Genomic DNA, 26,303 nt, shown 5'->3' on the forward strand with positions numbered 1-26,303 from the left:
TATTGCATCTCTAGGAAGAGGTGCAGTCGACGTTTCAGGCCAAGACCTGACGAAGGGTCTCGGCCTGAAACGTCGACTGCACCTCTTCCTAGAGATGCTGCCTGGCCTGCTGCGTTCACCAGCAACTTTTATGTGTGTTGCTTGAATTTCCAGCATCTGCAAAATTCCTGTTGTTTGCGTATCAATACTATGTTATGTTTATCATTATGAAACTAATAAAAAGATTGAAAAAGAAAAGAAAGAAAGAACTTCTGACTTCAACTGTATATGGTCCCTTAGAATACCTTCCAATAACTTTTCCAATATGATATCAGGCTCACTGTCTTATCCTTAGAGCCTTTCTATTAGTTATCCTCCAGTCCTCTGGCACCTCACTTGTAGCTAAGGATGTTCGACATATCCCTGCTCGGGCCCCTACAATTTCTGTACTGGCCTCCCACAGAGTCTCAGGGAACACATTGTCAGGCCCTTGGGATTTATTCATCCTAATTTGCCTCAAGACAGCAAACAACTCCTCGTCTGTAATTTGTACTGCTTTGCTTCACTTCTAAAGGCTCTGAGTCCGTCTCTCAAGAAAATACAGATGCAAGATATCCATTTAAGATCTTCCCATCTCTCTTGACTTCACACATAGATTACCATGCTGATAATCTAGAGGACCAATTGTGTCCCTTTTGCTCTTCATATATCTGTAGAAGCCCTTAGGATGCTCTTTCACCTTGTCTGCTAGAGCAATCTCAGCAGCCGTCCTGATTTAATTTTTGTGTTCTCTTGCATTTCTCATATTCCTCATGTACGTTGTTTGTTTCTACCTGCCTATACCTGCTATGCACTTTTTCCTTCTTCTTCTTAACCAGGTCCTCAATATCTCTGGAAAACCAAGATCCCCTGAAGCTGTTTTCACTTTTTGTTCTGACAGGAATACAAATACTCTGTACTCTCAAAATTTCATTTCTAAAGTTCTCCCACTTACCAAATTCACCTTTGCCAGAAAACAACCATCCTAACCATACTTGCCTGATCCTTTCTGATAACATCAAAATTGGCCCTTCTCCAATTTATGATCTCAACCCCAGGACCTGAAGATCACTAGATGCAGTGTTCACCTACATAAACTTATGGCACTTGCCCTGTCTCGTTCTCTAATAGGAGGTCTGGTATCACACTCTCTTTAGTTGGGACTTCTAATCCTGAAAAATTTAATAAGCTCTTTGTCATCCAGCCTTTTTACAGTATGGTAGTTCCAGACAATATGTAGAAAGTTCAAGTCATCTACTATCACAACCACATGTTTCTTTCAAGAGTCTGTGATCTCTCTACAAATTTGCTCCTCTAACTCCCACGGACTGTTGGGTGGTCTATAATATAATCCCATTAATGTGGTCATGCCTTTCTTATTCCTCAGTTCAGCCCACAAAGACTCCCTAGACGAGTTCTCCAGTCTGTCCTGACTGAACAGTGTTCGTGTCATTTTCCCTGACTAGTAATGCTACCCTTCCCCCTTTAATCCTTTCTGCTCTATCAAAAACAACAAAACTCCAGAATACTGAGCTGCCAGTCCTACCCCTCCTGCAACCAAGTCCAAAGTGTCCTAATTCCACATGCTGATCCATGTCCTAAACTCATTCACCTGTCCTACAATACTCCTTGCATTGAAATATACGCAACTTAGAACATTAGTCCCAGCATGCTCCACCTTTCGATTCCTGACTTTGTACGTAGGGTTAACAGCATCCAGCATTTGCTTAGAAACTAATTTCACACAGACCAAGTTTTTAGAGTTTTGGGATTAACTTTCTCTCTTACCCATGCACCAGGGCCATTGTCTGCTGAGTCACAGAAAGAGTTAAGGTGTGAATTCAGAAAGTGAATGTTCTAATTTATGTCCTTTGAACTCTTGTTTTGAAATGAATATATCTAACACTGACCCATTGTGTTTTAAACAGCATGTGGCTCTCCGTTTAGAGCAACCAGTAAGATTGTTGGTGGGACAGACTCTGAGGATGGCGAATGGCCCTGGCAAGTTAGCCTCCAGGTTGGATCTCATGTGTGCGGTGCTTCCATCATCTCTGACAGTTGGCTCATCTCTGCTGCTCACTGCTTTCAAACGTAATAACCACATCAATACCCTCACTTGTCTATGTAAGCTTCTGGGGCTTTGGACAGCAGACATTTTATAGCAAGTTACTTATTCAGCTCTCAGGCTTTGAAACGTTGTGTATAAGATTGAATTTGAGTTCTAGGAACTGAATTAGGCAAAAATATAAATCAAAGGTTGGTAAAACATTGGAGGGTCAATGGGCCTGTAGTGTTCTATGTTCGACATTGTAAATTAAATTTGTGTGAAACGACAACTCCAAACAGGATGAGCACAAAGAGATGACCCATGACCACCAAAGTTAGAGCTAATGCTGCAGAAAGAATACTCTGCATGTTAAATTTGCTCTCAGACACAGTTACAAAGAATAATTGATCAGGAAGTGGTTGGATATATGATGGGAAACCACAGAATATTCCTTGATAGATTAACCAAAAGAGGCAGATTGCTTTACTGAGTTGTGGCAACTTTGTGTTGTAGACACCGGTCTTTCCCTTCTCTGCAGTAATCGACACAATAAGGTTAGAACAATAAGAGTCACAGAAAAGTACAGCACAGAAACAGGCCCTTCAACCCATCGAGTCTGTGCCAAACCATTTAAACTGCCTACTCCCATTGACCTGCACTGGAACCATAGCCCTCCATAGCCCTACCATCCATGTACCTATTCCAACTATGCTTAAACATTGAAATCGAGCTCGTATACACCACTTCTGCTGGCCGCTTGTTCCACACTCTCACAACCCTCTAAATGAAGAAGTTTCCCATCATGTTCCCTTATCTTTTCACCTTTCACCCTTAACCCATGACCTCTGGTTATAGTTCCACCCAATCTAATCCCTTGAGGTTGTATTTAACTGCTAGCATGTCAGTGACTGTGAGGCAAATGAATTGGCATGTCAAGATTAGTCATTTCATCTTGCTGGGTCTGCTGTTAAATTACACCATGCCCCAGTGGACCACTATGTACAAGATGGGATGGGTCAGACAGTGTGTGTATCGTCCCAGTGCCTTGATTCACTGCCACAGTCACCCTAACCTACCTGGTGTGGATGGAGATGAGGATTGGAGGGTGGCTAATGTAACTCCACTTTTTAAAAAAGGAGAGAGAGAGAAACCGGGGAATTATAGACCGGTTAGCCTAACGTCGGTGGTGGGGAAACTGCTGGAGTCAGTTATCAAGGATGTGATAACAGCACATTTGGAAAGCAGTGAAATCATCGGACAAAGTCAGCATGGATTTGTGAAAGGAAAATCATGTCTGACGAATCTCATAGAATTTTTTGAGGATGTAACTAGTAGAGTGGATAGGGGAGAACCAGTGGATGTGGTACGTTTGGATTTTCAGAAGGCTTTTGACAAGGTCCCACACAGGAGATTAGTGTGCAAACTTAAAGCACACGGTATTGGGGGTAAGGTATTGGTGTGGGTGGAGAGTTGGTTAGCAGACAGGAAGCAAAGAGTGGGAATAAACGGGACCTTTTCAGAATGGCAGGCGATGACTAGTGGGGTACCGCAAGGCTCAGTGCTGGGACCCCAGTTGTTTACAATATATATTAATGACTTGGATGAGGGAATTAAATGCAGCATCTCCAAGTTTGCGGATGACACGAAGCTGGGTGGCAGTGTTAGCTGTGAGGAGGATGCTAAGAGGATGCAGGGTGACTTGGATAGGTTGGATGAGTGGGCAAATTCATGGCAGATGCAATTTAATGTGGATAAATGTGAAGTTATCCACTTTGGTGGCAAAAATAGGAAAGCAGATTATTATCTGAATGGTGGCCGATTAGGAAAAGGGGAGGTGCAACGAGACCTGGGTGTCACTATACACCAGTCATTGAAAGTGGGCATGCAGGTACAGCAGGCAGTGAAAAAGGCGAATGGTATGCTGGCATTTATAGCGAGAGGATTTGAGTACAGGAGCAGGGAGGTACTACTGCAGTTGTACAAGGCCTTGGTGAGACCACACCTGGAGTATTGTGTGCAGTTTTGGTCCCCTAATCTGAGGAAAGACATCCTTGCCATAGAGGGAGTACAGAGAAGGTTCACCAGATTGATTCCTGGGATGGCAGGACTTTCATATGAAGAAAGACTGGATGAACTGGGCTTGTACTCGTTGGAATTTAGAAGATTGAGGGGGGATCTGATTGAAACGTATAAGATCCTAAAGGGATTGGACAGGCTAGATGCAGGAAGATTGTTCCCGATGTTGGGGAAGTCCAGAACGAGGGGTCACAGTTTGAGGATAGAGGGGAAGCCTTTTAGGACCGAGATTAGGAAAAACTTCTTCACACAGAGAGTGGTGAATCTGTGGAATTCTCTGCCACAGGAAACAGTTGAGGCCAGTTCATTGGCTATATTTAAGAGGGAGTTAGATATGGCCTTTGTGGCTACGGGGATCAGGGGTTATGGAGGGAAGGCTGGGGCGGTGTTCTGAGTTGGATGATCAGCCACGGTCATAATAAATGGCGGTGCAGGCTCGAAGGGCCGAATGGCCTACTCCTGCACCTATTTTCTATGTTTCTATGTTTCTATGACTTGGATACCACAGGGGCTAGGACCCAGGATGGAGCTGACAAGTTCATGCAACTTAGTTCGATCTTGTGCAGTAGCCCCTTCCCCTGCCCCATACCAGACGGTGATGCAGCCAGTCAGAATGCTCTATTGGTTCATTTGTAGAAGTTTGAATGTTTCAGTTGACAAACCAAATCTCTTCAAACTCCTAAAGAAGTATAGCCGCTGTCTTGCCTTCTTTATAACTGCATCAATATGTTGGGTCCAGGTTAGATCCTCAGAGATACTGATACCTAGAAACGTGAAACTGCTCACTCTCTCCACTTCTGATCCCTGTATGAGGATTGGTTTGTGTTTCCTCAGTTTACCCTTTCTGAAGTCCACAATCAGCTCTTTGGTCTCAGTGACATTGAATGAACAACAACCTTGCACTCATGCTGGTATATCTTACTCCTGTACACCCTTTTGTCACCATCTGAAATCCTGCCAACAATGGTTGTATCATCAGCTAACCTACAGATGGCATTTGAGCTATGCCCAGCCACACAGTCATGGGTGTAGAGAGAATAGAGCAGTGGGCTAAGCACACATCACTGTGAAGTGCCAGGGTTAATGGAACCCTACAGACCGCAGGGCTTGATGCTGAGATCCATGTTGTTTACACACACACACACATATGTGTTGGATGAGAATGTCGGTGTTCTGATTAATAAGTTTGCAGACAATATGAAAGTTGGTTGTCTAAGGACGTAGACAAAAGCTCAACTGGAAAGTTGGTCGGAGTAGTGGCCAGTGGAATTTAATCCAGGCAAGTGTGAGTTTATTCACTTTGTAAAGTCAAATTCTGGTAGAACATGTAGTGTAAATGGCGAGGACCACAGGGGCTTTGAGGCATAGAGGGACCTTAAGATGCAAGTTCTTGGTTAACTTCGTGTCCTCTCAGGTAGATAGGGTAATTGAAGAGTATTTGCTCTATATGCCTCCATAGTTTGTGGCTTTTGAGTACAAAATTGAGATGTCAGGTTGCAGCTATACAAAACACTTGTCCAAATGCACCTACTGTGCACATTTCTGTTTAGCACACTTAGATTAGATTATTAGATCATGAGGACACGCAGTCCTCTTTTATTGTCATTTAGTAATGCATGCATTAAGAACTGATACAATATTCCTCCAGTGTGATATCACAGAAACACAGGACAGACCAAGACTGAAAAACTAACAAAAACCACATAATTATAACATATAGTTACAACAGTGCAACAATACCATAACTTGATGAGGAACAGGCCATGGGCACAGTTAACATATGAGGAACATTTGTCCGCTCTTGGACTGTATTCCTTGGAGTTTAGAAGAATGAGGGGAGACCTTATAGAAACATTTTGAATGTTGAAAGGCATGGACAGAGTGGATGTGGCAAAGTTGTTTCCCATGATGGGGGAGCCTAGTATGAGAGTGCATGACTTAAGGATTGAAGGGCGCCCATTCAGAACAGAAATGCGAAGAAATTTTTTTAGCCAGAGGGTGGTGAATCTATGGAATTTGTTGCCACGGGCAGCAGTGGAGGCCAAGTCATTAGGTGTATTTAAGGCAGAGATTGATAGGTATCTGAGTAGCCAGGGCATCAAAGGTTATGGTGAGAAGGTGGGGCAGTGGGACTAAATGGGAGAATGGATCAGCTCATGATAAAATGGCACAGCATACTCAATGGGCCGAATGGCCGACTTCTGCTTCTTTGTCTTATGGTCTTATGGTCACAGTAAAAAAGTTCAAGGTCTCTCAAATGTCCCACATCTCACGCAGATGGGAGAAGGAAGAAAACTCTCCCTTCCATGCCCAACCACAGTCCGACTCTGAGTCGTCTGAAAACTTCGAGCTCCAACCAGCCCTCCGACACCAAGTACCAAGCACCACCTCTGCTGAACGCTTCGACCCCAGCCTCGGTGGCCAGCAGCAGGCAAAGCCGGGGATTTTGGGGCCTTCCCTCTGGAGATTCTCGGTCGCACAGTAACAGTGGCAGCAAACCGGCATTTCAGAAATTTCTCCAGATGTTCCTCTGTGCTTTCACGTCTGTCTCCATCAAATCAGAATTGTGCACGGCATCCTACTTACAAATATGATATTATTTCACCAGAGACCTGCGCACGCTCCGGTGCACAAAATGTTGGAGGAACTCAACAGGTCAGGCAGCATCTATAGAAAAGAATAAACAGTTGATGTTTCAGGCTGAGACCCTTCTTCGGGACTGTTAAGGAAGGGATAAGATGCCAGAATAAAAAGATGGGGCTGGGGGGAATAAGAGAGCTAGAGGTGACAGCTGAAGCCAGGTGGATTGGAAAGATAAGACTTAGATGGAGGATGTGGGAGCAGAAGCGAGTGCACAGGATCTTGTGGATATGCACTTCAAAGTCTTTCAGTTCCGTGCATCTCCAGTGCTGTATTATGTCTGTTGCAATGTGATTGACATTTTATTGTCTTTCACCTTTAAGGCCACTAAGCAATCCATCACAATGGCAAGCTTACATGGGATCAGTTGAACTCGGACAAGGTACACGCCGAGACATCAAAAGAATCATCATCCATCCCAGTTACGGGGCCAGCAATGCCAACAACTATGACGCTGCTGTTCTGGAACTTCTCAACCCGCTCCATTTTTCCAAATTCATCCAACCAATTTGCCTTCCATCGAGTAGCAAAATCTTTCCTGATGGTCAACATTGCACCGTCACAGGTTGGGGAGCTCTTGCTTTCAAAGGTAAATCCTAACCCTAACCATAGTAAATACGAGGAAATCTGCAGATGCTGGAATTTTAAGCAACACTCATGAAAATTGCTGGTGAACGCAGCAGGCCAGGCAGCATCTCTAGGAAGAGGTACAGTCGATGTTTCAGGCCAAGAGCCTTTGTCAGGACTGAGTCTCGGCCTGAAACATCGACTGTACCTCTTCCTAGAGATGCTGCCTGGCCTGCTGCGTTCACCAGCAATTTTCATGTGTGTTGCCTAACCTAGTAGTTGATTATAAAGTCAATAGCCTGCATCAGTTGACAATGTTATTGTGGCTTATCACCTCCTCTGTGTGTAGTAACATCTAAGCTGAAACAAGTCATGTTGTTGGAATGCCTTCTGGGCACACTAAATAACGTTCAAGTACAGATGAATATATAGAATACGAAATTCAACTTCAAGGTAATCCTATTTAGTCTGATTTTCTGTAATAATAACACTGACAATTTAGGCCCACGCATTTATGATTCTGCCTCTGATTTCTGCTCTCTGAAATGTTTGCATTTCCTGTTCAGAATTCCAACAGCTAGCACACTCTACCTCAAAGGTAAATCTTTTTTTCTAAGCAAGAGGAAGTCTGCAGATGCTGGAACTTCAAAGTAACATGCACAAAATGTTGGAGGAACTCAGCAGGTCAGGCAGCATCTACAGAAAAGAATAAACAGCTGATGTTTCAGGCCGAGACCCTTCTTCAGGACTGTTAAGGAAGGGAGAAGATGCCAGAATAAAAAGATGGGGCTGGGGAGAATAAGACAGATAGAAGGTGACAGCTGAAGCCAGGTGGATTGCAAAGATAAAAGGCTGGAACTTTTCCAACCCACCTGGCTTCACCTATCACCTTCTAGCAGTCTTCGTTCGCTTCCTCCCCATATTGACTGTTCATTTCCATTGATGCTGCCTGATCTGCTGAGATCCTCCAGCACTTTGTGTGCATTACTCTTATCTTTTCTTCCCTTTTTTAAAGAGCATCACTAAAAGAAATATAGAATCTGTGACAGTCACCTACCTTCTGACACCACTTTATGCAAATTGACTATTATATTTTCTACAATAGAAATTTAAGGCACAGAAGCAGGCCATCTGGCCCATCATATCTACAGCAGCAATCAAAAAACATGTAGCCAAAAGGGACAACCTAAGGCTATGTAAAGCGCTCTATACATACAATTTCTTTCCTTCCTTCTCCTGTAGCCTTTAGACTAGGAAGTCCAAGCTCTGAAGTGTCAGTTTGTTCAATCTTTCTTTTATTAAGACAAAATGTTTTTTTGGAAGAATGCAGAAATATGAATTTAGGGAAAGTTTTAATTTCTTTTCTCCAGGCCAATTGCCTAATATCCTACAACAAGGAAATGTAGATATCATCGGTGAGGAAACATGCAAGAATGCCTATGGACAGCTCATCACTCCTATAATGCTGTGTGCTGGCATCTTAACCGGGGAAGTCGATTCTTGCCAGGTATTGTTTAACACTAATTATCTGCTGAACAAAATTCATTGATGGATGCACTGAGGTCATCATTCTAAGAGAGAGCACTGCGATTTGGACATCACACGTAAAGGACACAAAGGACAAATGGAAATTGATGATAATCCACACTAGAGTAAATCAAGGATGAGGGGCATCAATTAGAAAGAATGGGGTGGTCTATAATTATTCTCTTTACAGCTAAAAGAGTAAGTGGACAATTTAATAAAGATCAGTTATGATGGAGCAAATAAACAGAAACTGTTTCCAAACAGAAGGTCAGGAGCAGAATACACACATTGAGTAACGAAATGTGTGTTGAGATCATCTCACCACAATATCAATAACTCTATTGATAAGGAGTGAATCACCAGTCTGCAATTTCCCAGAATGATATCAGGGAGAATCTTTGCAGAGTGAGAGCTGGTGAGCAGTCTGGAGGAGGCAGATCCAAAAGTTACTTCCAAAACAAACTGCAATAAATGTACAATGTGTTAGTTTGTTGCATGGTTCTTGGAAAAGAGCAGAAGAGAAGCAAGTAATTGTACGAATCTTTCAACAGAGCAGCATGATGAGATCAATTTCCTTTGTTGTTTCTTCAATTACTCACCTAACATCTTTGCACAAAAGGTACCAGAAATCTTGAATAGGCTGTTGTTTGCTGTATACATATCCTTATTCTGGCCCTGAAAAGAGATACCAGAATTATTACTAAACTCTGTGCTAAATTACAAGAAGAGTTTTTGCAAAATGAGGTAGTAGTCCCTAGAATTAACAAAACCAAAGGGTAATTTGGTCTAAATTTTTAAGATATTAGAAAGAAATGATAGGATTAACTAACATGAGAAAGTCTCTGCAGACGCTGGACATCCAGAGCAACTCACACGAAGTGCTGGAGGAACTTAGCAGGTCAGGCAGCATCTGTGGGAATGTATAAACAGTCAATGTTTCAGGCCGAGACCCTTCATCAGGACTGAGAAGGAAAGGTAAAGATGCCAGAATAAGAAGGTGGGGGGAGGGGAAAGAGACTAGCTGGAAGGTGACAGGTGAAGCCAGGTGGGTGAGAAAGGTCAAGGGCTGGAGAAGAAAGAAACTGATAGGAGAGGAGAGTGGACGATAGGAAAAAGGGAAGAAGGAAGAGACCCAGAGAGAAGTAACAGCCAGGTGAGAAGAGGTGAAAGGTCAGAGTGGGGATTACAGCAGTGGGAGGGGGGGAAACTTGTTCACTGGAAAAAGAAATCAATATTCATGCCATCAGGCTGGAGGTTACCCAGACAGAACATAAGGTGTTGCTCCACCATCTTGGCATAAAAAGAGGACATGGATTTGCACGTCAGAACAGTAACGGGAAATGGAATTAAAATGTTTGGCCACTGGGAAGTCGTACTTGTGGCAGATGGTGCGAAGGTGCTTGATGAAGTGGTCCCCCAATTTACGATGAGTCTCACCAGTGTAGAAGGGGCTGCATTAAGAACAACCCCAGCAGATCTGCCTGAAACCCCTTTCTATTGGGAGTGTCTGGAAATGCGTCTCATTAGCCCCTCACTAACAGTCACTGGACACTGTGATGAGAAACCCACCCTTCCCAGGCTCCGTAAGTCTAGGACGTATACGACTAGGATGTACATGGAGTTACAGGAAACATACTGGTGGGGATAGAGAAATGGCAAACGGGCAAACAGGCAGTGGGTGGAAATAAAAGGGACCTTTACAGGTTGGCTGCCAGTGACTAGTGGTGTATTGGGACTGCTACTTTTCGTATTGTTTGTCAATGATTTAGATAGTGGAATTGATGGCTTTGTGGCAAGGTTTGCAGATGATATGAAGATAGGTAGAGGGGCAGGTAGTGCTGAGGAAGCAATATGATTGCAGCAGAACTTAGACAAAATTGGAAGACTGGGAAAAATGTGCAGATGGAATACAGTGTTGGGAAATGTATGATGATGCATTTTGGTAAAAGGAACAATAGTGTGGACCGTTATCTAAATGGGGAGAAGATTCAAACATCAGAACTGCAGAGGGACTTAGGAGTCCTCGTGCAAGACAACCAGAAGGTTAATTTACAAGTTGAGTCTATGGTAAAGGCAAATGTAACATTTGCATTTATTTCAAGGGGAATAGACCATAAGACCGTAATATGTAGGAGCAGAAGTGGGCCATTTGGGCCATCGAGTCTGCTCTGCTATTCAATCATGGGCTGATCCAATTTTTCCAGTCATCCCCACTCCCCTGTCTTCTCCCCATACCCTTTGATGCCCTGGCTAATCAAGAACCTATCTATCTCTGCCTTAATTATACTCAATGACTTGGCCTCCACTGCCGCTCATGGCTACAAATTCCACAGATTTACCTCACTCTGACCAAAGTAATTTCTCCACAGCTCTGTTCTAAATGGACGTCCTTCAATCCTGAAGTTGTGCCCTCTTGTCCTAGACTCCCCTAAAATAACTTCACCATATCTAAGCAACACACATCAAAGTTGCTGGTGAACGCAGCAGGCCAGGCAGCATCTGTAGGAAGAGGTACAGTCGACATTTCAGGCCGAGACCCTTCGTCAGGACTAACTGAAGGAAGAGTGAATAAGAGATTTGAAAGTGGGAGGGGGAGGGGGAGATCCAAAATGATAGGAGAAGACAGGAGGGGGAGGGATAGAGCCAAGAGCTGGACAGGTGATAGGCAAAAGGGATACGAGAGGATCATGGGACAGGAGGTCCGGGAAGAAAGACAAGGGGTGGGGGGGAACCCAGAGGATGGGCAAGGGGTATATTCAGAGGGACAGAGGGAGAAAAAGGAGAGTGAGAGAAAGAATGTGTGTATAAAAGTAAGTAACAGATGGGGTACGAGATACATCCCATTCCCATTCTGACATGTCTATCCATGGCCTCCTCTACTGTAAAGATGAAGCCACACTCAGGTTGGAGGAACAACACCTTATATTCCGTCTGGGTAGCCTCCAACCTGATGGCAAGAACATCGACTTCTCTAACTTCTGCTAATGCCCCACCTCCCCCTCGTACCCCATCTGTTACTTATTTTTATACACACATTCTTTCTCTCACTCTCCTTTTTCTCCCTCTGTCCCTCTGAATATACCCCTTGCCCATCCTCTGGGTTCCCCCCCCACCGTCTTTCTTCCCGGACCTCCTGTCCCATGATCCTCTCATATCCCTTTTGCCAATCAGCTGTCCAGCTCTTGGCTCCATCCCTCCCCCTCCTGTCTTCTCCTGTCATTTTGGATCTCCCCCTCCCCCTCCAACTTTCAAATCCCTTACTCACTCTTCCTTCAGTTAGTCCTGACGAAGGGTCTCGGCCTGAAACGTCGACTGTACCTCTTCCTACAGATGCTGCCTGGCCTGCTGCGTTCACCAGCAACTTTGATGTATGTTGCTTAAATTTACAGCATCTGCAGAATTCCTGTTGTTTACGTTTTTAAATTCACCATTTCTAATCTGTTCAGGCTTTTTAATGTTCTGAATGTTTCTAAGAGATCCTCCCTCATTCTCCTGAGCTCCAGGGAATACAGCCCAAGAGCTTCTAGACAGTCCTCATATGGTAACCCTTTCATTCCTGGGAATAGAGTATAAGTGAAAGGAGATAATTCTGACGCTTTATAAGTCATTAGTCACACCGCACTTGGAGTACTGTCAACAGGTTTGGGCCCCATATCTCAGAAAGGATGTGTTGTCATTGGAGAGAGTCCAGAGAAGGTTCATGAGGATGATCCCAGGAAAGAGTTAACATATGAGGGGCCTTTGGCAGCTTTGTGCCTGTACTCACTGGAACTTAGAAGAATGGGGAGGGATCTCATTGAATCCTACCGAATGTTGAAAGGACTACGTAAGGTGGATTTGGAGAGAATGTTTCCTATTGTGGGGGTATCCAGAACTAGAGGGCACAGCTTCAAAAATGAGGGATGACCTTTTAGAACAGAGGAAAGGGGAAATTTTTTTAACCAAAGAGTGGTGAATCTGTGGAATGCTCTGCCACAGCCTGCAGTGGAGGCCAAGTCCGTGAGTATATTTAAGGTGGAAGCTGATTACTTCCTGATTGGTCAGGGCTTCAAAGGATATGATGAGAAGGAACGTGTATGGGGTTGAGTGGGATCAGGGATCAGCCATGATGGAATAGTGGAATAGACTTGATGGGCTGAATGGCCTAATTCTGCTCCTATGTCTTATGGTCTAAAGGCATAAGGGTGCCACCGTTTATCCACAGAAGAGCACTGAGAAAGGACAACTCCAATGCTGGCATTGGATGCATCCACGTCAACTGCTTGTTGCACTGTTACAGATTGCCGAGTATGATATTATGGCCATCACTGAATCGTGGCTGAAGGATAGTTGTAGCTGGGAGCTGAATGCCCAAGGTTACGCGTTATCTTAGAGGGATAGGAAGGTAGGCAGAGGGGTTTCTGTAGCTCTACTGGTAAAGAATGGCATCAAATCAGTAGAAAGATGTGATATAGGATTGGAAGATGTTGAATCCTTGTGGGTTGAGTTAAGAAACTGCAAGGGTAAAAGAACCCTGATGGCAGTTATATACAGGCCTCCCAACAGTAGCTGGAAGGTGGACCAAATTACAACACGAAATAGAAAAGGCGAGTCAAAAGGGCAACGTTATGGTAGTCATGGGAGATTTTAACATGCAGGTCAATTAGGAAAATCAGGTTGGTAATGGATCTCAAGAGAGTGAGTTTGTTGAATGCCTGCGAGATGGCTTTCTAGAGCAGTTTGCTGATGAGCCCAAGGGGATCAGCTATACTGAATTGGGTATTATGTAACGAATCAGATGTGATTAGGGAGCTTAAGGTAAAAGAACCCTTAGGAACCAGTGATCACAGTATGATTGAGTTCAACTTGAAATTTGACAGGGAGAAAGTAAAGTCTGATGAAGCAGTTTTTCAGTGGAGTAAAGGAAATTACAGTGTATGACAGGGAGTTGGCCAGAGTAAATTGGAAGGAGCTACTGGCAGGGATGTCAGCAGAGCAGCAATGGTGTGCGTTTCTGGGAAAAATGAGAAAGGTGCAGGACATGTGTATTCCAAAACTGAAGAAATACTCAAATGGTAAATTAGTACAACTGTGGCTGACAAGGAAAGTCAAAGTTATTGTAAAAGCAAATAGTGGGAAGATAGAAGTTTTTAAAAACCTACAGAGTGCAACTAAATAATTGTTAGAAGGGAAAAGATAAACATAAAAGCAAGCTAGCAAATAATATCAAAGTGGATAGCAAAAGTTTTGTCAAGTATCTTCAAATTAAAAGAGAAATAAGAGTGGATGTAGGACCGCAAGAAAATAAAGTAGGAGAAATAATGCAGGACAAGGAGAGGCTGATGAACTAATTGAGTATTTTGCATCAGTCTTCACTGTGGAGGACACCAGCAGTGTGCCTGATGTTGTAGTGTGTGAAAGAAGAGAAGTGGGTACAGTTACTATTACAAGAGAGAAGGTGTTCAAAAAGCTGAAAGACCTAAACACACATAAGTCACCCAGACCAGATGAACTGCATCCCAGGGTTCTGAAAGAGGTAGTGTTAGAGTTTGTGGAGGCATTAGAAATGATCTTTCAAAAATCATTGGACTCTGGCATGGTGCCAGAGGACTGGAAAATTGCAAATGTCACTCCACTCTTGAAGAAAGGAGGAAGGCAGCAGAAAGGAAATTATAGACCAGTTAGCCTGACCTCAGTGGTTGGGAAGATGTTAGAGTCAATTGTTAAGGATGAAGTTGTGGAGTACTTGATGACACAGGACAAGATAGGACAAAGTCAACATGGTTTCCTTCAGGGAAAATCCTGCCTGACGAATCTATTGGAATTCATTGAGGAGATTACAAGTAGGATAGATAAAGATGATGCAGTGAATATTGTATATTCAGACTTTCAGAAGACCTTTGACAAGGTGCCACACATGAGGCTGCTTACCATGTTAAGAGCCCATGGTATTACAGGAAAGTTAGGACATTGGCTGATTGGTAGGAGGCAGTGAGTGGGAGTAAAAGGATCCTTTTCTGGTTGGCTGCCAGTGACTAGTAGTGTTCCGCAGGGGTCGGTGTTGGGACCATTTCTTTTTATGCTGCATATAAATGATTTAAATGATGGAATAGATGGCTTTGTTGCCAAGTTTGCAGATGAAACAAAGATTGGTGGAGGGGCAGGTAGTGTTGAGGAAACAGGTAGGATGCAGAAGGACTTAGACAGATTAAGAAAATGGGCAAGCAAGTGGCAACTGAAATGCAATGTTGGAAAATGCATGGTCATGCACTTTGGTTGTAGAAATAAATATGCAGACTATTTTCTAAATGGGGAGAAAATCCAGGAATCTGAGATGCAGAGGGACATAGGAGACCTTGTGCAGAGTGCCCTACAGGTTATTTTACAGGTTGAGTCGGTGGTGAGGAAGGCAAGTGCTATGTTAGCATTCATTTCAAGAGGTCTAGAATACAAGAGCAAGGATGTGATGCTGAGACTTTATAAGGTGAGGCCTCACCTTGAGTATTGTGAACAGTTTTGGGCCCCTCATCTAAGAAAAGATGTGCTGGCATTGGAGAGGGTCCAGGGGAGGTTCACTATGATGATTCTGGGAATGAAAGGGTTATCATATGAGGAACATTTGATGGCTCTGGGTGTGTACTCGCTGGAATTTAGAAGGATGAGGAGGATCTCACTGAAGCCTTTCGAATGTTGAACAGTCTAGACAGTGCAAATGTGGAAAGAATGTTTCTCATAGTGGGAGAGTCTAGCACAAGGGGGCACAGCCTCAGGATAGAGGGGCGCCCTTTCAAACCAGAGAGGAGGAGAAATTTCTTTAGCCAAATGGTGGTGAATTGTGGAATTTGTTGCCACGTGCAGCTGTGGAGGCCAGATCGTTGGGTGTATTTAAGGCAGAGATGGATAGATTCTTGATTGAACGTAGCACCAAAGGTTATGGGGAGAAGGCCAGAGCTGGGGTTGAGGAGGAGATAGAAAAAAGGATCAGCCGTGATTGAATGTCGGAGCAGACTCGATGGGCTAGATAGCCTAATTCTGCTCCTCTGTCTTATGGTCTTATAGTCTAAATTCTAACTGTCTCTCTTTGGCCCACTTCCTGAGCTGATCAGGATCCTGTGTAAAGTTTGTTAACATTCTTCACTGTCCACTGCACCACAGACTTACTAACCGTGCCTCCTGCATTGTCTAGTGGTTTGGATGAGAAATAACAGTGGAGCCAGTACCCATCCCTGAGGCACACCACTATTCAAAGGCCTCCAGACTGAATAAAAGCCCTCTACTACTACCCTTTGAATTCTTCCACCAAACTAACTTGTATCCCATTGCCTGGCTCCCTCTTGTTCCCATGTGATCTAAACTTCCCAACTGGTCTATCACATGTGGACTTGTCAAAGGCCGTGCTAAAGTCCACATAAACAACATCTACTACTCTGCTGCCTTCAACCTTCTTATGCACCTCTTCAAATACCAGTTGGTGAGGTCTTACATTCCACTCACAAAGCCATGCTGACCATCCCTAATCAGACCTTGGGTTTCCAAATCCAAAGAAATCCTGCCTCTCAAAAACCCCTTTCCCACCACCAATCTTGGGTTCATCGGCTTGTTCTTTCCTTGTTTGTCTTTGTAGTTCTTCAGAGGCACAAATTAGCCAGCTCCACTCTTTTGGTACTTGACTGGAGGCTTACAATGACACATATTTCTCTGCCAGGGCCCTAGCACTTTCTTTTGACTATGTTCTGGGATGTGTTAGGTAAGGCCCCGGGCTCCTCACATAGACAGCCACACTGATCTACTTTGCTTACCATTTTGTCTTTAGAGTATTTATAGACTCTTTTAGAACAGGATTCTTACCTGTCAGATCTGCCTCGTGTCCTCTTCTCGACCTCCTGTTTTCCTGTGTAAGTGTACTCCAACATCCCTTATATTCCTCAAAGGTTAATCCCAGCTGCCTAGTTCAGATACAGACTCTGATTTATTTATTAGTTGCACATCCAAACACACAGTGAAATCTGCAGTTTCTGTTAATGACCAACACACCCAGGATGACCCCAGTGAAGTGGGAATGGCCCCAGGGCATAGTTAGGACACGAGGGAGATCTGGCAGGTAAGAATCCTGTTCTAAAAGAGTCTATAAATATAAAGAATCAATAAATAAGGATTTACTGGGGCAGCCCACAAGTTTAACACTATTCATGACACTTCAGATACTGAGGCAGTCCACATTCAAACTTCACAAGACTTGGACAACAGCTAGGCTGGGCTGATAGGTGGCACACACAATGCATCAAGCAATGGTGATGTCCAGTGGGAGAAAACCCCTGACATCGCCATTACTGAAGTACAGTCAGTATCCTGGTGTCACCACAAACACAGCAGAGCTGCAGGGCAGGTCAGAGGCTGGGAATCTTGTGGTGAATTTCTCCCCTCCTAACTTCCCAAACCCTGTCCCCAGTCAACAAACCTCATATGGAACACGCTTCACTGGTGTGGGTGAGTGCAGCTTCAACACCATACGGCACACAGCGAACCAGCTGACAACAGTCCGCTACACCACTGACACACAGTAGCAGCAGTCTGTACAATCCGCAGCAGCTCACCGAGACACCTCAGTCACAACACTTCCACCTACCAAAAACAGCAGCAGTAAAAGCACAGGGTCCTACCGCCTGTGTACCCTCCACCCTCACCCTAATTTCTTCCTTCATCATCAGTGGTCACAACCCTGGAGCTCTCTCCCCAGCAGCAGTGTGAGTGTACTCACACCTCGAGGACTGCAGTGCTCCAAGAAGGCAGGTCACTTCCACCCTGTCAGGGACAGCTAGACACAGGTGATTAAAAGCTCTCGTAGACTGTGATGCCCACTTGCCTTGAATGAATAATGATAAAAATACTTTGTAAAACTGGAATGGTTCAATAGCTGGTCCTTAGTTACAGAATGGGTACTTAACCTTTTGCCATCTTTTCACTGCAGGGCGATTCAGGGGGCCCACTGGCCTGTAAGCAGTCTGATGGATTCTGGCTCCTCGCTGGAATTGTCAGCTTTGGCAATGGTTGTGCCACGCCGGGATTTCCTGGAGTCTACACTCGTGTAAGAGCCATTCGTGAGTGGGTGCAAGAGCAGACGGGAGTGTAAGTGGCTTTACAGTGGCACACTTTGGTTTGAACTCCTCCTGCACTGATTTCCAATGTCACTTTCACCAGAGTGAGCTCCCAACTCCTGATTTAATTCAAAAAATGTGACCATGTCTGCACTTTCTACATGCTATTTAAAGGTGAACATTTATAAAATAAGAACTCTAAACTTCATTTATCTTTATTGTATACTACACTGTTCCTACTAATATACAAAGGCTAAGTTCTTGTGTTTCTCAAATTAGAAGTTTAAAATATCTGATCAAGATCAGTAACAAGAGACAATCTGCAGATGCTGGAAATCCAAAGAACACACACAAAATGCTGGAGGAACTCAGCGGGCCAGGCAGCATCTATGGAAAAAAGTACAGCTGACGTTTTGGTCCGGCACGAAACGTTGACTGTACTCCATAGACACTGTTTGGCCTGCTGAGTTCCTTCAGCATTTTGTATACAGTATGTAGTCTAAATCAGCGTGAGATTTCATTGTGGTATGAACTCCTAAGGCTGAGTACCAGCCCTACCTTGAGAAATAGGTCAGCAAATCAAACATTTACAAGTTGGTGAAAATGACGGCAACAATTTAAAATAAAAATTTTTAAAAATAAAAATCAACCCAAACCATCAAAACTTTCACTTGATTACAAAACAATAACCATGATGAATGAATAAAGATGTAACTGAACAATCTGGCGGTTCAGCTCTTCCACTCACTCGCAGATCTCCTGAAAGCTCCCGGCACCAGGCTGGTGACTTGCTGCAATACAAAAGGCAGCATGGCTGATACGGCCGAATTCAGAAACGGTGTGGGACTTGTCAGTATCATGAAACCGAGCTTCAAGAACAACCCCAAAACTAAAGAACTTCAACTAGGCCAAGAGATTAAAGAAACTTGTGACTGAGGTACAACGATCATGTGTTAAATGTAGGGGTCAGATGTTGATTTTAGTAGCTAATTAAAGTACATTTGATTTTGGTACTTATGTTAAAATGTATTTGAAACTAATGTTTGAAAATGTCAAATAACAGGCAAATCACAGACTAAAGTAGTCTCTGAAACTGTAACACTTAATTCTGTATTCTGTTGCTTTCCTAGTGATGGAACGATCTGTATGGATCGATACAAAACAACATTTTACATTGTACATGCAGTAATAATAAACCAATTTACATCCAAAACGCAGCCAGATTATCCTGGTTGAGAATGCACTAGAGTTTGGGTTTCTCTCTGTGTCGTAGTGTTCTATGACTCTTTAATTCTATAATCCTGGTTAAGAATGTTTGGGAAAGTGTACGTCACTATTTATGATCTCAGTTTTTTAATATTCCAGCACATGAAGTTCAACATTAACAGAAGTTTCTAGACTTAAAATCATTTCAGTTATAGCGTTCATTGAAATCATGTTTCAAAGGTACACTTAATATCAGAGAAAAGTATACAATATACATCCTAAAACGCGTTTTCTTCACAACCGTCCACGAAACTACAGCAGTGTCCCCAAAGAATGAATGACAGTTAAATGTTAGAACCCCAAAGTCCCCCCCAGCTCTCCCCTCCTGCACATAAGCGGCAGCAAGCAACAATTCCCCCCTCCCCCCACCGGCAAATAAAAGCATCAGCACCCACCACCGAGCCACTCAAGCGTGGACAAAGCAACAGCAAAGTCACAGACTTGCAGTTACCCCAAAGACTACTTGTTCACCTGGTATTCGACATCCCCCAGGCGTTGTCTCTCCCTAATAAGGGAGAAGGAGGTGTCTCCATTTTACAGCGAGAGGGGAGACATAACAAACAACTCGCTGTTTTCTGATGTTAAAAGTCTGTTGCGTTGCTTTTTTCGAGCTCTGTGCCCAAAGATCTCGGGCCTCTGGGCACACAGCCTTAGATCTTCCATCTCCCATGACACACCGATCTGCCCAGACACCGACCTTCAATCCGCCCACCTCCAGAGTCGTGAGGTCTTGGCCCTCTGAAGGCGAGTGAAGCTCTTAAGCCAAACCCTTGGTGTGCTGAATAATGGCCAGTCGCGAAACCCTGAGAGCGGGTCCCATTCCCGCAAAGAACCATAGTCAGTGTAGTCAGTGATAACCATTGCTAAATCTTTATTCCATCATTCATAGGACTGAACACATTGTAGCATTTGTCAACTACATAACAAATGCAGATTACCAGATTATGGACCCAGTCAAGCAAAGACTGGCTCCATTTGAATTCAAAGAGTATTTGAGGAGGATGTGAAGATGATTGATAAGGATATTGTCTACAGTTGGGGTTCCTATCATGAGTCCACAGACCCTTGCTTAATGGTAGAGGTCTGTGGTATAAAAAATGCTGGCAAGCCCTGGTCTACATAGACTGTCAACAAGGTTCCTTGTGGTATGCAAATCCAGAAGCGAAAGACGAATGGGGTCCATCAAGATCCAAAGATGCTCTGGCCATTGAAGACAGAGGATAGTGGTGGAGGGGTGTCATTCTGACTAGAATACAGTAACAATTGCTGTTCCACAAGGTGTTGGGGCCTCTGTTTTATATATAACTGACTGGAATGAAAATGGAGATGGGCTGATCAGCAATGCAAGGAACAGTGACGAACACCAATGTTGTGGGTCGGCACAACATTATGGGCCGAAGGGCCTGTACTGTGCTGTACTATTCTATGTTCTATAACATGTTAACAGTCAGAGATGGTCTGATTAACACAAAAACTGGTGAATCTCTTGGCAGTCAAGGGAATGTGCAGGATATCAATCAGTTGGAAATGTGCAGAGAGAAAAAGCAGATGGACAACGACCTGCTTCCTCAGAGTACAGAGGGGGATGGGGAAAGGTTCATCTACCCTGCGGAAATAAGGAAGTTCAAATGACTGAGGTCACAGTACAGGAGGGAGCGCTCCGGAACCAGTGACGGCAGTCACAGTGCGGGAACACGTTGGAACTAGTTACTGAGGTCACCGAGCAGCAACACTTTGGGACCAGGGACTGAGGTCACGGTGCAGGAGGGTGCATTTTGGATCGCACCAGCCCACAGAGTAGCTGGGCATCGGTGACGCCGCTCCGGGAGCTGGTCGTGTCATCGGACTTGGTCGGTGTCTGGCGGAGCCTTCACCCCGACCTCCGTGCTTTCTCAAGGAGGCGCAGAGGGGGTGGAGGCCCGCGGAACCACCAACTCTATATTTCCGGGGCGCACGACTCCCGGGTGTCGGCCGGTTGCGTGCTCGGACCACCGCCTGGTGTGGACGGAGCTGAGTGAGCTGCGGCACGGCTGGGGTCCGCGTACGGGCATTTCAACACCCGGCTGCTGGAGGACGGCCGGTTCCGGGATTCGTTTGACTGATGAGGGGGTCCTGGCGGGAGGAGCGGGGGAGTCTCCCCTCCCTGAGGCTCTAGTGGGATGTGGGCAAGGTTTACATGCGACTGTTCTGCCAAGAATAGGAGCGGTGGATGTCCGGGATCGATCAGCTCGAGAAGGCACTGGTCGACCTAGAGTCCCAGCTGGGGCTGACCGATGAGGGCCAGCCCCTCGGGGATGAGGACTGGTCAAGGGAGGAAGCGTTAAGTCACCTGCAGCTGGAGAGGCCCCGAGGTGCTTACGTGAGGTCGCGGGTCCAGATGCTGTGAGATCTGGAGCTCGCCTCGCCTCGCCCTTCTTCTGCTCTCTCGACAGGGGAACGGGTGTCCGCAGGCAGCTGGTGGAATTGATGGCGGAAGATGGTTCTTCCGTCACGGTTCCGGCGAGAATTGTGGCGGAAGTCCATTCCTTTTACGAGGCTCCCTTCTCGCTGGACCCGTGCAGTGAGGATGCCCAGAGGGCTCTGTGGGAGGACTTGCCGAGGGTCATCCCTGGAGGTGCTGAGCGGCCCGGTGCACCGCTGTCTTTAGTGGAGCAGCCCAGTGCCCTCAACCAGCTGCAGTCCGGGGTTAGAAGGATTAACAGTGGAGTTTCTCCGGGCCTTCTGGGACATCCGAGGGGCTGATTATGCCAGGGTATTGGGGGAGAGCATGGCGACGGGTAAGATGCCCCTCGCTTGGCGCAGAGCAGTCGTTGCCCTTCTGCTAAGGAAGTGGGATCTCCGTAGCCTGCGGAATTGGCACGGAATACAGAGTTCTTGCTCGGGCGATGGCCAGTCGTCTGAGCTCCGTGCTGGAGGAAGTGGCCCTCGCTGACCAGTCCTGCACGGTCCCGGAGCGGTCGATCCAGGTGAATATCCACCCTGTCCGGGATCTGACCTACCTGTGCCGGGAGGCTGGTCTGTCGGTCGGCTTTCTCTCCCTCGGCCAAGAGAAGGCGTTCGATAGGGTGGGCCACGAGTACCTTTTTGGGACTCTGCGAACGTACGGACGTCCGACTGCTGCAACCGCCGCCGAGTGCCTAGCTGAGGTGAGCGGGGCCTTGACAACGCCCTTCTGCTTTGGGAGGGGGTGTCTAATATCAGGACAGCTGCATTCGGCCTGCGTGGAGCAATTCCTGTGCCTTCTCCGCAGGAGGTTAACGGGTTTGGTTCTGCGCGAATCGGATATGGAGGTTCTTCTGTCGGCTTACACCGACTCGGTTGACTTGCAGAGGGTGCGAGAAATCCTGCAGGTCTTCTCGGCTGCGTGCTCTGCAAGGGTCAACCGGGGGAGGAGCGCGGGCCTCCTGGTGGGTCAGTGGCAGGTGGACTCCTCACCTGAGGGGTTGAGGGCCTATCGGTGGACCACCATGTACTTCCTCTACTTGGGAGTCTACCTGGGCGCGACGAAGGAGGCCTGGCCGGCGAACTGGCTGGAGTTGGAGACGATCTGGTATCGGGGGAGGGCGTTAGTGATCAATCAGCTGGTCGCCTCCGTGGTGTGATATCGGCTGTCTGCATTGAACCAACCCCCCACGGCGTTTGTGTCCAGGACCCAGAAGAGGCTGGTGGACTTCTTCTGGTGAAGTAGGAGGCATTGGGTCTCTGGCACAGCACTGTGGCGAAGGACCTGTATTGCGCTCTAGGTTTTCTATGTTTCTCTGCAGCGGTCGCGAGTCTTCCGATCGCGGAGGGCGGCCAGTGTGTGGTGTGCCTGCGCACCCAGCTGGCGGCTCTCCGTCAGGACCCTGCAGAGATACCTGTACTGTGAGCAGCCTCCGAGGAGGCACACGCTGGCAATGCATTTTCTCCGCCGGGGACGCTGCCTGCAGGAGGGCGTGCGGATTCCGGGGGACGGCGTTGGCCGTGGGATTTACCTCGCTCCTGTCGGGAACTGTGGAGGGTGTGAAGTCTGGCCTCATTAGAGCAGGGTGCTCCTGCACTGTTGGGGAAGGCGCTCTGGCTGCTGGGGGGAGGGGGGACAGGTCCCGATCCTAGTACGGTGGGAGTCGGGAGAGCGCGGGGTAGTGGAGGGGTTCCGGCTGCAGGACCCAGGACCCAGGCCTCAGGAGACCACGCGGGAGAGGGTCCCGCACAGCGTGAGCCGTCTCGCGGGGATTCCCACCGTGCAGTCCCACGACATTCCGAAGCGCTAGTTGTATGGGCTCCTCCTGCCCACCTTTCACTTCCCTGCCTTGCCATCCGGCAGCGAAGGAGGTGCCAAGTGGAAGTCTCTTTACGCGGGGGTGCGTCCCCTGTACATTGGGGGCCTGAGGTGGAAGGTGTTGCATCGGGCAGTCCCGTCCACCTGTCCATTCTGGACGTGTATCTCGCGTACACGAACTGTGAGAGGTTGCAGCCCCTCTTTGAGTTTCTGACGTTCATCCCATGTTTGGGTATTTGATCCTCCACAATATTCCGCGCGGGAATTTAAACTGGAGGCGGCAGTGCTTTTTTTTACGAGGTCGAGTTGTGAGCTCGACATGAACGCGGCACGGATGGAGAGCGCGCTCGGGAGCGGTCTGTCACTGAACCTCACTGCGCCACCAGCCGACCCACGGGCACCCAGTTCGGAAGGGGGGGCAGGTTGTAAGGAGGATCACCTGGTGGGCTTGGTCCTGGGCCTGGCCAAGATGGCCATCCATGGGACTAGGCGGTGGAAGGAGGAGGGCACTGCCCAGGCCGGCTGCCTGCCCCCTTTCCGAGGATACGTTCGTGCCCAGCTGTCCGTGAGCGGTGGGTCCTCGGGGTATTGACTGTTTTATGGGCGGTCGTAACCATATTTTAATTTGAGAATACTGACTGTCTTGTAAATATTGTCTGTACCTTGTGCATATGTTGGGTAAATAAACTTATAGTTTTGTAAAAAAAAACTTCCGGGAACGGTGGACCCGGTTTATTGATTGTCTGATCGACGGTAGTAATCATATTTTGAGTATACTCACTGGTTTGTAAATACTTAATGTTTGTACCTTGTGTATAAATAAACTTTTATAGTTCTGTAAAAACAAAAGGGAGCACTTGGGGACCCGAAACTGAGATGACCATACGGGAGCACTTTCGGATCAGTAACTTGGGTCACATTATGAAGCACTTTGTGACCAGAATCCGAATCAGAATCCGGTTTGTTATCACCGGCATGTGTCGTGAAATTTGTTAACTTGGCAGCAGCAGCTCAATACAATACATAATCTAGAAGAAGAAAAATAAAATAATAAGTAAATCAATTACAGTATACGTATATTGAATAGATTAAAAATCGTGCAAAAACAGAAATAATATATATTAAAAAAGGGAGGTAGTGTTCACGGGTTCAATGTCCATTTAGGAATCGGATGGCAGAGGGGAAGAAGGTGTTCCTTCAGGCTTCTGTATCTGCTACCTGATGGTAACAGTGAGAAAAGGGAATGCCCTGGGTGCTGGAGGTCCTTAATAATGGACGCTGCCTTTCTGAGACACCACTTCTTGAAGACGTCCTGGGTACTTTGTAGGCTAGTACCCAAGATGGAGCTGACTAGATTTACAACCCTCTGCAGCAACCTTCGGTCCTGAGGGGCGACCTTTTAGAACAGAGTTAAGGAGGAATTATTTTAGCCAGAGAGTGGTTCGTCCATCTTCGACGTCGATGAGGACCTCGACACCATTTGATGGTGTTGAGACTAGCGCGTGATTTGGATTTAAGTGAGGGAGAGTTGCGCAGCCTCACTCTCTCTGGATCCAGTGGCAAGACGGAGTCTAGACGGCTAGAGATGGGACTAGGCGCAATGGATGACCAGGACGTCTTCTGTGTCTTGTCCTGCTCTACACGTTCCACGACGCTTGCAGAGACCACCTTCTTGACCGTTGGACCTTCCGCTGGTCTCGTCCGCTCAATGCGCCGGAGTCTGTCCTCACATGCTGGGAGAGACAACTCCCTATCTCACCGAGGGTTTGAGACCCGTCGGCTACCCTCACCTGGTTTAGCCGCCGAAGCCGTTGCCCGGGGTGTGGCCGCTGTCGCATGCAAACAGCTCCGGGGAGCCACAGGTGAGAGCTGAGTGCCAGGTGGGGACCAAAGGTGGACTGACCGCCTTGAAAAGGACTCGACATGTTCCCCCACCAGAGGTGCTACCCCTCCCCTGACGCCCCATACACCCCAAGCCAGAGAGTAGTGAAATTGTGGAATGCCTGAGAGCTGGGAGGGAGAGAGCAGCGCACCTCGGCGGGAGGAGAGAGAGCAGCGCGCCGTACCTGCGCAGCCCTCCGGTGAAAAATGATATCGTATCCGTTAAATAGGGCCGTGGACAATTCTGATTTGATGGAGACAGACGTGAAAGCACAGAGGAACATGTGGAGAAATTTCTGAAACGCCCGTTCGCTGCTGTTACTGCGCGATCGAGAATCTTCCGGAGGGAAGGCCTCAAAATCTTCAGCTTTGCCTGCTGTTGGCGACCGAGATTGAGGTCGAATCGTTCGGACAGAGATGGCGCTCAGTACTCGGTGTCGGAGAGCTGATCAGAGCTCGAAGTTTTCACATAACTCAGAGTCAGATTGTGGTCGGCATGGCAGGGAGAGTTTTTCTTCCTTCTCCCGTCTGCGTGAGATGTGGGACATTTGAGAGACTTTGAACTTTACTGTGCTCATGGACTGTTCTTCATCAAGTTATGGTATTGTTGCACTGTTGTAACTATATGTTATAATTATGTGGTTTTGTCAGTTTTTTCAGTCTTGGTCTGTTCTGTGTTTTCTGATATCACACCGGAGAAAATAATGTATCATTTCTTAATGCATGCATTACTAAATGACAATAAAAGAGGACTACGTGCCTACATAATCTAATCTAATCTAATCCTGTGTACTAAAGAAATCAGTTATGAAGGCAAAAGTGAGGATGAGATGGCTTTGGCAGAGAAAATTAAGTATCTTCAAGATTGAATATTAAGTTAATTAAAGATACATTAACTATATATTCAATAGATTCAAGATTGATTTTAACTATATTCAAGATTGTT

General features: G+C 46.2%; 1 protein-coding gene across 4 annotated transcripts in view; it reads left to right on the top strand.

Moving 5' to 3' along the window:
• LOC140211462 (serine protease 33-like) overlaps positions 1-19,186 on the top strand; it is a 140,798-nt gene extending 121,612 nt beyond the window's left edge. For all 4 annotated transcript variants that reach the window (XM_072281160.1, XM_072281161.1, XM_072281163.1 and 1 more), the window contains 4 exons: positions 1,947-2,109; positions 7,105-7,370; positions 8,719-8,855; positions 17,823-19,186. In XM_072281160.1, coding sequence (XP_072137261.1) covers positions 1,947-2,109; positions 7,105-7,370; positions 8,719-8,855; positions 17,823-17,984 — 728 coding nt within the window. In that variant the 3' untranslated portion in view covers positions 17,985-19,186. The remainder of the gene's footprint in view (positions 1-1,946; positions 2,110-7,104; positions 7,371-8,718; positions 8,856-17,822) is intronic.
• The last annotated feature ends 7,117 nt before the right edge of the window (positions 19,187-26,303 follow it).

Source organism: Mobula birostris, chromosome 17 (genome assembly GCF_030028105.1).
Source record: "Mobula birostris isolate sMobBir1 chromosome 17, sMobBir1.hap1, whole genome shotgun sequence".
NCBI lineage: Eukaryota > Metazoa > Chordata > Chondrichthyes > Myliobatiformes > Myliobatidae > Mobula > Mobula birostris.